Genomic DNA, 11,732 nt, shown 5'->3' on the forward strand with positions numbered 1-11,732 from the left:
TGGGACAATGTAAAATAAGTAGGGGGGAGGGAAACGTAAATTGGTTCTAATTTGCTTATCTATCATCGCTATTTTTGCATGTTTTTGGTAAAAGGTAAAATTTTTCTTTTAAATTGGGATGGTACACTTATGGTTTGACCTATTTAGCTATTTAATTCTTTACACACGAAACTTTTCAATAACCTAGACTTAGTGGGTAAGAAATTTTTGGGAATTATAAGTTTGCTTGACTGTCTACTTTTTATCATATGTCAAATTTTTGAATGCAAAAAAAAAATACTCCTCTGATACGAATGTTAAGAGTGAAAAATTGGGGCTGTACATCGGGCTGAGTAACCGGAACGTGGTGCTTGGGTTGTCATTACATCTTGCGTAAAAAGGTTCGTATGGCTGCTCAATTTCTTTGCACTCACTCCGCTAACAAGTTATCATGAGTAGGGCGAAATAACCCGCTTAGAGACGTCCGAATTGAGTAATCGGAACATGGTGCTTGGGTTGTCATCATGTCTCGCGTCAAAAAATTCAAAAATGTCCTAAGTACAAAAATAAATAAATAAAATAATAAAATGAAGGTAAGTCTATCAAACTCTAGTAAATTATGAAATATATTTACTTACTTCTTAGGCTAGGTTATTTGAGATGTTAATGTGCAAGGATTAAATTGTTGAATTGTGCAAATCATGGGGGTCAAGTCCTATTTTGGAGAAAATTTTTCCTGTTGCGAATACATACAAAATGCTCGAGGACTAGCATAAGCTAAGTAGGGGGGATTTGATTAAATGCTAAAGTTACATATTTTATGTAATTAATTTGGTTAATTTATGAGAATGCACCACTAATTTTGCCATATTTATTGAATTTTGTGCAGAAATGTAATTTGGGGCTAAATAGAAGAAAAAGGAAACAATTGGGGCAAATTGAAGAAAGAAGCAAAGAAGGAGGGCCAAAGTAAAATTTTTCCAATATTAATTAGCTGAAAATTGTGTTGACTTAGTGGGGGAGATTATTTTGGGATTTATTTTATTATGGGATATTTTTCCTTAATTTCCTATGACTAGTTGGCTCCTAATTTAGTAAACTCCCTAGTATAAATAGAGCTTGTATTGTTCATTAATTCATCAATCAAAAAACATTTAGCTTTTGTCTTTCAAATTCTCTCCTTTCTCACGTAGCATTTGTTATTTCTTAGTTTGTTTTCCTTCAATTTATTAGTTCCAGTAGCCTATCATCCATTTCACCTTTATTTTCAACTTTTCACAAATTTATTTATTGTCTTTAGTTTCTTTAACTTTCAATTCCTAAAACTTCCAGCTTGTTACTACTTACCATTTACAACTCTTTTTCAAAATCCCTTTTTCAACCACCCCACTTTAATATATTCCAACCCCCATACTCAATCACATCACCCACATTTTCACCCATTTACCTTAATTAATTTATCAAATACCAACATGTCCCAAACCTTAGCCAACTAAACCCATTTTCAGCTTTAGGCCGAAATTAGCCTCGTCAAAACCCGTGAGTTACGAACCCGAGCCATTTAACTCTTAAAATTCCAGTACTTATTACTTCTCCGGATTAAGAGTATGATTTTGTCAGCTCATAAAGTCAGATCAACACTAAGTCAAAAAAGACGTTGTTTGATTTAGTGTGGTTAGACGTACAGTTGGAATTCCAAAAGGAATGTTTCTAATCGGTTTTCTGTGAACACATTGGCGTGCCAAGTGGAGATTACTGTTTGGTTCCGTCAAGGGAAGTAGTAACCGGATTTAAATGTCTCACGCGGTTGAGGGCATTGGTTCGAGCTAGGCTCTTCTAGAACGCAAAGCTGCCGGAGTTCTAAATCACGAACGTTTCGTGGTTGTTCGATCGGTAAGAATTAGTTATTGGACGTTCCATAACTAATTTACACAAGGAAGAGTTGGTGTCCAAGGCGTCCTTGGTAGCTATAACTAGCTTATTGGAAAAGAGGAGTTCATCCAATTTTGAGGATCGGTTCAAAGACAAGGAAAATTCGTGTCTAAAGCTGAGCTCATTCTAATTAATTTTTCTTAATATTTATTTCACGGTTTTTATTATTTTGTTTTCAACTTTTACTTTTGACGTTATTTTTTTGTTTATTTCAGGTTTTCAAATTTTTATCCCCCTAAACGTCTTGGGCACGATAGCTTCCCCGACATAAATCTGGTCAAGCGAGCAATAATTTACAGTAAACCCAGTCTCTGAGGGATCGACCCTACTCCCTATACTGCTTAAATCGCAAATTAGGTGTAGGTTTATATTGGTGGATTCGACACCCATCATGGAGTTAGTAGGAAACCAAATGGTCTCCACCAGTATTCAACTTTTATAGAGTAATTGGCACCAACTCCTATAATCCACCCCTGCAAATCACCATTGATTGAACTTTAACACCCATATCACCACATGGATCAATTCACCACCAAGACACAAAGCTTAATTAGGAGTAATTAAGTACAGTGATTATGTAATATGGTTAGCAAGCTGTTGTAAAGCGATTTGGACATGTATAGAATCAAAAGTACTTCAACAAAATTGATGAGTGTCAAACGGTTTGGTTAGTTCTATGACTTTTGGTCTAGGTTACATACATGAAATTGATGAGTGTCAAACGCATATACATTTACAACTCTGACGCCCGAATCTGAATTTTATAGCTTTTCTACCTCTTCCTTTTCTTGAATGAAATAGAAGCCATTGAACATAGCATACAATTTATATGGCAAATTAGCTAAGATTGCAATGCTGTTTAACAGATCGAGAGTAACACAATTTTTTTTAGAATGTTCATTTTCTTAATATCACTAACAGTGTATTAACATATATGCATATATTATATATTTGAAGTCCAAACATGAATAAAATCTAATACTCAAGTTCAAGCTTCTCTCACCTTCCACTAGGCTTTCTTTGTTTTGAGAAGATATAAAGATGTCAACAAGAGAGATTTAGCCAGTTTCATCTACTCACCAATGGGCTTCTCACTTAAAAGAGCCCGTAACTTTTGCAACTTAATTATCAAAATTCTAAATACCAAGATGATGCTTTTGAACCGTAAGTCATGGCCCATGGGCCTTATGGCATCTTCTATTTATTTATTTTGGGTTAAAATATATTTCCAATCTGGTACGCTTTGTAGATCTGAATTTTGTCTCTTTATTTTTATTTCAAATAATTAAATTATTTTATTTTTTGAATTTAAAGATATAAGTTTAATTGTTAATACGGTTAAAATTATTTTATTAAATTTAAATTTATTATAATGTCAATTTTTGTTTTTACTAATTGAATTTTTTTATTTTAAAATTTATACCATTATTTAAGCTTCTAACTGAGTTGGTGCCATGAGTTGACCGGGCAACCACTCGGTTAGATAAATTACATAAATGTTTTTTTGTAATTAAAATAAGTTATATTATTCGATGGTATTTTAGTCTTTTTTATTTTAACAAAAACTAATAAAATTATACATATAGTGAAATTTGGACGCACACTAATTAAATTAATAGAACCTTAATTTTATCACTCAATCAAAGTTTTATTTTGATATGTTTTATACATTTTTATTTTAATATGCACGATTTATTATCTCCACTAGTTGTATATATATATTAATAATGTTGTTCATTGAGTTGATGTCGACATTAACTCACAATTGATGATAAAACCATGATAAATATTTCTAGTGCATTTAGTATTGTTTATCTAATCTATTTATGCGTTTAAATTAATTTTTACTCATAATTTAATCTAATTTTTTATTTGAATATTATACTTATTTCGTGTGTTATTATGATTAATTAATTTTAAACTATACGTTTCATTATATATCATCTTTAAAGACACATTTGTGTTCTAAATCCACAATTTTTAAATGTATACGTGTGTGATTTACTGTCATAATTTTTTTTGTCAATAAATGAATTTGTTGAAAATAAAAAGTAAAAGGCATACTAACTTTTTTGGCTCTCTATTTTTTAAAAAAAAATCATTTTAGCGATTCATTTAATTTTTCGTCAATTTTAACCTTTAAATTTACATTTTTTGGTTAAATTATCTCAATATAGATGAAAAAATTAATGTTTTTTAATTTTACTTACGCGACATACACGTAAGTTGCCGCATAAATAACATGTAAACATTTAATATTTTAAAAAATTAATTAAATATTGATATATCATCACAATTCACATTCATGCCACATAAGAGATAACAAATTTTTTCCTTTCACAAAAATTAAATATATATATATGGTAAGTTGGAAGGAAAAAAATAATTATGCTAGACAAGGCGCAAGTGCCAACCCAAACAAAGCTAACATATCCGAACACCTCCCAATAAAACTACGTTACATTTTTAAACATTTCGTCGCTAAAAAGTATTTCTCAAGTCTTAAAACTGGTACGTATATAAATCTCGGGTCAAATTTAAATCTCCGAGACGAACACAGAGGAAAGTCAATAAAAAATTGGCGACGATGGCGAGGGCAAGCTCTGGCCTCGCGTACCCGGAACGATTCTATGCGGCGGCTGCTTACGTTGGCTTCGACGGATCTCCCAATTCCAACGACAAGGACATTGGCTCCAGGTTCTCCACTGACGTCGCTTTGATCCTGTACGCCTTATACCAGCAGGTAATTTCACCGTTCTCAATTCCTTCTCTCTTATTTCATTGGATGCCGCCTTCTTCAATACGAAAGCGACTTGTTTTTGCTAATTTCCGGCAATGTGATGTTTATCTTATTTCGGATAAGGATTTCGTGTATTAGGATTGCTTTTGTATATAATATTTTTGGAGCATTTGAAGTGTAATTATTGTAGATCTGGCTTTATACTCTGAATTCAAGACAATTCGGATGTTGATCTATCGAATAATTGAATGAATATTTATGTAGTACTTGAATATGAAGCTCGTGTTTTGTTAGGTTACTAATTTTCCGAATTGCTATGTGATTACAGGCTACTGTAGGCCCTTGTAATGTTCCAAAACCGAGTTTGTGGAATCCTGTCGAACAAGGCAAATGGAAAAGGTCTGCAAGCTTATTTACTTCTATTTGTAATTTTACATTTCTAGTCTTGTTTGTGTTGTAACGGTCATTTTAATTTTGTTATGGTTATTCCTAGGGTGATACTGTTTTGATCCATTTACTCAAAGTGGTGCTGATGATAGCAATGTTTATTCAGAGAGATGTGAATGGATAGTCACTTATATGTGGGATGGATTTTTTTGGTTGTTTCAACATTTGGTGGCATTGTGGCATGGTGCATAGTTTTTATTGCCTGCTTCTACTGGAAAAAGCATGGAGATGGACTTCTGTGTTATTTATATTTATCAGATCTAGATTGTTCCAATTTTCTCTCTGCCATATGCTTGTTTTTTATGTTTGTTTATTATGTAACTCGAGAATTAGATGATAGAAAGCAATTTATTATATGTCAGATGGATGTTGTCCATGATTTTTTTTCCTTCTTTCTTTTTGATAATCGTTCTTCTGGTAAAGCTTTTTTTTATTTATACAGCTGGAAGCAGCTTGGAAATATGGTGTCTGCAGAAGCTATGCGTCTCTTTGTGAAAATATTGGAGGTACAGGCCATAACTTTTTTGATATTTTGCGTTTATACGAATCATTTTAGTTTGACTTAATTGTTTTCTATTTTGTTCCTTATTCTTTGACTCATTGTTCAGGAAGAAGAACCAGGATGGTATTCACGGGCATCTAACTCTGTTTTGGAGCCTGTTACAGATGTTCAAATGAATGTGAGTAATCTGTTATTTTCTCAGTTTTGGTTTTCTGATTTTAACATTTCCCATTGTCTCTTATTTTCACAATTTAGGTTGGGCATGTACCTCTGTTACAGGTCTTGTTCTCAACTTTTAGAGAAGTCTGAGTTTGCATAATTGCTCTGTTCAGTCAGTAGTTAAAATTTGAATGAGAGAAGCGAAGTTGCTTATTGGGAGGTGCTTTTAGTTGGGGCCTGTGGTTCTCTTTACTTACTTTCACCTTCTCAACTTGTATGCATGTTCACAGCATAATGCGATTGTTGAACCTATCATCGAAAACCGGAATTCTTTTGCTGAGACAAAGACCATTTCTGCTGAAAATGGAGGCCTGATAGAAACTCAGGATATAGATGTTGTATCAGAAGGCCTTGGCTCAGTTGTTGTATATGATCAGTGGACTTCACTTCCAATAACTGGTCAACGTCCCAAAGGCCGATATGAGGTATTGACATCTCTATCATTTAGAAACAAGTTCTTTCTTCTTCTTCTTGCCTTCTTCCTCATCTAAATAATGTTTACTCTTACTTGTCAGCATGCAGCAGCAGTTGTCGAGGACAAGATGTATATATATGGTGGAAATCACAATGGTCGTTACCTTAGTGATCTTCATGTAAGTCATTCATTTACCTTAACATGCAATACACATGTATTTTTGTAACATCCAATTTTTTCTAGTACAATTCAGTTTACTGTATAGTTTTGGTATTGGAATGAAGTATTACCAAATTATAATTCTCACTTTCCAGGCTATTGCTTGAAAATTCTATTTTAATATGTAGTCTTGCTAAGCTTTAATTTATTGTTTGTAGACTATAACTACACATGACAGTTTTCACCATAATGTAAGGTTTGATGCAGGTTTTAGATTTGAGAAGTTGTACTTGGTCAAAGATTGAAGCTAAGGTTGAATCTAAGTCGGTGGAAACGCCATCTCCTATAAATATAACCCCATCTGCTGGTCATTCATTGGTTAGTAGAGAACTGAGTTTCTTTATATTTTCCTTTGGTTTCTTAAAAGCAATGTTCTCTAAGTAAATATGCACATTTCTTTGGAATCTGTTGGCTAAAAATTCTTGTATCCATGCTTAACTCTCTGTCCCTTCTAGTGTTTCCCCTAGGCACCTACGGAGAATCAGTTTCTTTAATTTCTGGTCATATAGAACTGATCAACTTCTTTCTTTTTCTTTTTTTTCTTTTACCTTTTATTTCTCAAAAGCAAAGTTTTCTAATGGAAAAACCCACAATTCTTTAGAATCTGTTCGCTAAAAGTTCTTGTATTAATGCTAATTGTCTTTCTGCAGTCATATCATCTGACTCTCTCCCCTCTCCTATTTTTTCCCCATAGATACCTTGGGAGAACAAGCTTCTTTCAATTGCTGGCCATACAAAGGATCCTTCTGAAACCTTCCAGGGTACTTGTTTTATCCCCTTATTAACAAATTAAAAAATTTGAGGACTATTTTTCTTCTCCGTCTTTCTCTTATTATCTTATTCTGTACTGTATTCTTATGGCAGTGAAGGCCTTTGATCTACAAATTGGCACATGGTCAATGTTGAATACTTATGGAAAACCACCGGTATTCATATTTTCTTCATGTTAACTCTCTCTCTGCTGTACCAACTTGAAAATTATAGCACTATATTTAGAAATTTTAGCAGGTTCATGATTGTTGTACCATGCACAAATAATTAGACCAGCCTTTGGTTTTTCTTAATGACTTTGAGATGGTGATCACTGGTAGAATTAACCTTTCTTTCTTAATTGAATATGGTATTTAAGAAACTTAAAACTAGATCATTGTATGTTGATTTCTGGCTATATTTAGCTGAAAGTTTATTAGCATATAGGTATGCTTGAACATAGGCTGAAGTTAAACCTTGGAAAATAAAAAATGTATTGAATACGTGTGCTTATACGTTCTTGTGCCCCTTTATTTTCCTCATGGTGGATTCTTTGATTTTTTTTTCTGAAAATTTCATTTTGAACTGTTAACACTTCCTTTCCTAATTTGAGTGCCTTACAGGTCTCTCGTGGAGGTCAGTCTGTGACCCTTGTTGGAACAACCTTAGTCATATTTGGCGGAGAGGATGCAAAGCAAACACTCTTGAATGATTTACATATACTTGACCTAGAAACCTTGACCTGGGATGAAATTGATGCTGTGTAAGATTACTTTTGGCAATCTTATTCCTGCACTATCCCTCCACAGTGCACAATGTTAATGGATTTCTGAATTCTTTTGTTAAATATGTGCTACTGGTACTTATATAGCCTTTAACATGGAAAATGTAAATGAATTTTCACTTGCCAGCTTCCACTTATCAAGGGCTGACTTGAACAAGGGTCTGGCTGCATAGTGCAAGCAGCCTGGTCCATTGTTGGTTTTGACCTAACAAGAATCTGACGTTTGAATTTCAATCCGGTTCCTAAGACTAGCTTGCGACTGAAATTGTATTCATAATTAGGTCTGTTCGTTCTGGTAAAGAACTTAATATTTAAATTTCCAAAACTGTTATATAAAACTGATACTGAGGTCCTGGTCCAAGATTACTTCACATGCTTAAATTCTTCTTTTGCTTTTGGTGTATTGACATTTTGACATGCATCATACTTGAATTCAAATTCTACTTTTCTAGTACTATATCTGAGCTTCTTTTCTACAACATTAAAATAGAATCTAACCTGTTTACCAATGTACATTTTATGTAACAGCATGATATAATCCTTTTTTTGCACTTCTATTTTGGGTAATCCCTTGTACCCAATTAGTTTATAGATTTGAAGTGTCATTTGAATTTTATATTCCTTGGTAACTCTTAATAGTTGTTTATTCTCATTGTCATGCAGGGGGGTGCCTCCCTCACCGCGGTCTGGTCATGCTGCTGTAGTGCATGCAGAGCGTTACCTTCTTATTTTTGGTGGGGGTTCACATGCTACTTGCTTCAATGATTTGCATGTCCTTGACTTGCAAACTGTAAGATGATTACTCTTTTGTGTTTTTGCATGGGCTATTGAGGAATTAGTATATCTATCATTATGTATTTGGATTTGTAGATGGAATGGTCAAGACCCACACAGCAAGGTGAGATACCAGTTCCTAGGGCTGGTCATGCAGGTGTGACTGTTGGGGAGAACTGGTTTATTGTTGGTGGTGGAGACAATAAAAGTGGTAAATGTCTCACTCCAAAATCTAATAGAAGATCGCTATTGCAGAGTGTTCCTTGGATGACTTTCCCACTCCATGCTTAGTTTTAGTATTATTATAGTTATACCATCAAGTGTCTCCGTTTCATATGAAGATAAGAAAGAGCTTTGGTAGGATATGTTGATTGCGTGAAAATGTTTACTTTTTTATTACTGCTCCCTAGTCTTCATTGCTTGTCCTATTCTTGTCTTCCAGGGGCATCAGAAACTGTTGTCCTTAACATGTCAACCCTCGCTTGGTCAGTTGTGACATCAGTTGAAGGGCGCGTTCCTCTTGCTAGTGAGGTATTTTACATTTTACAAATGCTTGTTACCTGTAAAATGCTTACAGGTGGGATGTGGAAAATCTTTGTTTGGATTACTGCATCTTATGTATATTGGTTTAATTGTAACTGCTAAATGTGGATCAACAAGGAATGGTAGAGATGATGCATAGACTCTCTGCATTTGATGTAGTGCTTCTCTGTAATTACTATGACGATTTTACTGGATTTCTTTAGTAACATGTTCATCATTTTCATTCTCATCAATTAATATCATTGGCGTTTAGACTTAAGAAACAATTATTCCATGAAAATGATGGGAACTTTGGAAGCTGTGCTTCTGCAAGAGTAATGTAATATTTTAATAGGTCATGAGAAGAGTTTCTTTCTCAGTTGTATGTAATGCATGTGTTAACGTTGAATGGTACATATAGTTGTGGTATGCTGGTCTTTATATAGGAGATAACTTCCAGTGTCAGTGATCTAAGATGCAAAGTTTCTATTTAATTGTCTATTATTGTAGGGTTTAAGTCTGGTTCTGGGCTCGCTTAATGGGGAAGATATACTTATATCTTTTGGAGGATATAATGGACACTACAACAGTGAGGTATAGGTGGTTTTGACCTCTTTTTATATGACTGTTTTTTTGTTACTATACAATCATTTATGGTTCCCCATCAGGTTAATGTTCTTAAGCCTAGTCACAAGTCAACCTTGCAATCAAAGATAATGGAGGGTCCTCTTCCTGACAGTGTCTCTGCTGTGCATAATGCTACAAATCCTACCAGAGATTTAGAATCCGAGTTTGAAGTTGGTCAAGAAGGAAAGATACGAGAAACTGCTATAGATAATTTTGAGCCCATGGTATGTGATATTTTGAGAGACAATATAACCATTTTACCTTCATTTGAAACCTGTTGTTTGAAATCTTCTGATACAAATAAACATTCTAGCTCCATTTATGTGTTGCTGCCTCTGTTGCAAACATATGATTTTGTGGTTCTAGTTTACATCATAACATTCATACAGAACATCAAAAGTTTTATAACAGTAAAACCAGTCCATACAATACTGTAGTTTTAAGGTGTTCAGAATGTCTTATTTAATTTATCATCAATTCTATTTCTTCCACTTAAATTTAGAGTACACGCAGAAATCCAAAGGTGGGGAGACTAGTGAGCACATTCTAGCAATGCTCAAGGCGGAGAAGGAAGAACTAGAATCATCATTCAATAATGAGAAATTGCTGTCTCTCCAGCTAAAGCAAGAACTAGCAGATGCTGAGGCTCGAAACACAGACCTATACAAGGTAGTTTTTTACGTGTATAATAGCAGGTCATGTAGTTCTTCATTGTTCCAGTTGCATAAGTTCGGAAAACAGTGGTGTTTATTAGCTTAAACATTTTTCTCACCAAGTTTCATTTACATCTTAGGAGCTCCAATCTGTACGTGGTCAACTTGCGTCCGAGCAGTCAAGATGTTTCAAATTAGAGGTATTTTTGAATCAAGAGAACCATGCCATGGCATATTATGTACTTGATCTGTTTTCTCCATATTGAATGGGCATCCAAACTATGATTTCCTTTAATACTACTGTTACCTCACACTTCACAACAAGAATTTAAAATCAGGCTCACAAATACGGAGCATACCAAATGAATTTGAAATATTTCTCAACTTTGCTATTTGCATGAAATTTACTTGGAAAATGGGGTTATTATGGTTTGCTTTGCGACCTTCATTGCTGACCGTTCTAGCTACTATACTAATTAAAATTTGGTTTATACGAGGACGCATATACCTCCAAAGTACAGAACTCTATTTGTTGAAGGGAAAAAAGCCTCTAATTGTCTTTTTATACTCTTGAATCAACAGGTTGATGTAGCAGAACTACGACAGAAGCTACAGACAATGGAAACACTACAAAGGGAACTTGAACTCTTGCAGCGACAAAAAGCCACATCTGAACAAGTTGCCATAAATGCAAAGCAGCGGCAGGGCTCAGGTGGCGTATGGGGTTGGCTTGCAGGAAGCACTCCACAAAATGCTGATGATGCTTGAAAACCTAATTAAATAGTGCTTGCAAGAAAGTCATACCCGGTGCAATGTTCTATCCACTTGATCAAGAGTTCAAACCATGGATACAGCCTCTTCTTGCAAAGCAGGGGGGAGGTTGCGGACATCAGGACCTTCTGCAAATCCTTGTTTTAGTAGGAACCTAACGCATTGGGTACTCTTTTTGACAAAATTTTGGGTAAAAATATACATATATTTCCTGTTCTACTTAAACCAGGTCTCTCTATGATCAGAATAAGAAATCTAGTTAACTCAAATGAATGCCTTCGAGATTTTTGGTTGAATACATGCCTCGATGGATAATTGTTTCAGTTTTATTTAGTTACATATGGCTCTGGACGCAAGGTATACGTAACCTGATGCGTGAAAATATAGGTTTCAAACCG

General features: G+C 34.4%; 1 protein-coding gene across 6 annotated transcripts; it reads left to right on the forward strand.

The window, feature by feature from the left end:
• Positions 1-4,325: 4,325 nt before the first annotated feature.
• Positions 4,326-11,630, forward strand: LOC107888314 (acyl-CoA-binding domain-containing protein 4). Of its 6 annotated transcripts, XM_016812383.2 has the most exons (20): positions 4,326-4,654; positions 4,980-5,050; positions 5,145-5,282; positions 5,541-5,604; positions 5,707-5,778; positions 5,856-5,879; positions 6,050-6,244; positions 6,335-6,412; positions 6,661-6,771; positions 7,148-7,214; positions 7,318-7,379; positions 7,827-7,966; positions 8,651-8,777; positions 8,858-8,972; positions 9,204-9,292; positions 9,794-9,877; positions 9,952-10,134; positions 10,424-10,579; positions 10,704-10,763; positions 11,146-11,630. In XM_016812383.2, the coding sequence occupies exons 3-20, from the start codon at positions 5,215-5,217 to the stop codon at positions 11,329-11,331; spliced, it is 1,881 nt and encodes a 626-aa protein (XP_016667872.1). In that variant the 5' UTR covers positions 4,326-4,654; positions 4,980-5,050; positions 5,145-5,214; the 3' UTR covers positions 11,332-11,630. The 6 variants fall into 6 exon arrangements, with proteins under 6 accessions (XP_016667872.1, XP_016667870.1, XP_016667868.1 ...); XM_016812381.1 differs by lacking the exon at positions 5,145-5,282; XM_016812379.2 differs by having other exon boundaries at positions 4,327-4,654; positions 5,145-5,604.
• The last annotated feature ends 102 nt before the right edge of the window (positions 11,631-11,732 follow it).

Source organism: Gossypium hirsutum, chromosome D13 (genome assembly GCF_007990345.1).
Source record: "Gossypium hirsutum isolate 1008001.06 chromosome D13, Gossypium_hirsutum_v2.1, whole genome shotgun sequence".
Lineage (NCBI taxonomy): Eukaryota > Viridiplantae > Streptophyta > Magnoliopsida > Malvales > Malvaceae > Gossypium > Gossypium hirsutum.

Coding starts and splice junctions, on each gene's coding strand:
- LOC107888314 (XM_016812379.2), top strand. CDS start 5,215: ATGGATAGTCACTTATATGTGGGATGGATTTTTTTGGTTGTTTCAACA. Junction 7,215..7,317: donor TCCTTCTGAAACCTTCCAGG/GTACTTGTTTTA, acceptor TTCTTATGGCAG/TGAAGGCCTTTGATCTACAA. Junction 7,967..8,650: donor TGGGATGAAATTGATGCTGT/GTAAGATTACTT, acceptor ATTGTCATGCAG/GGGGGTGCCTCCCTCACCGC.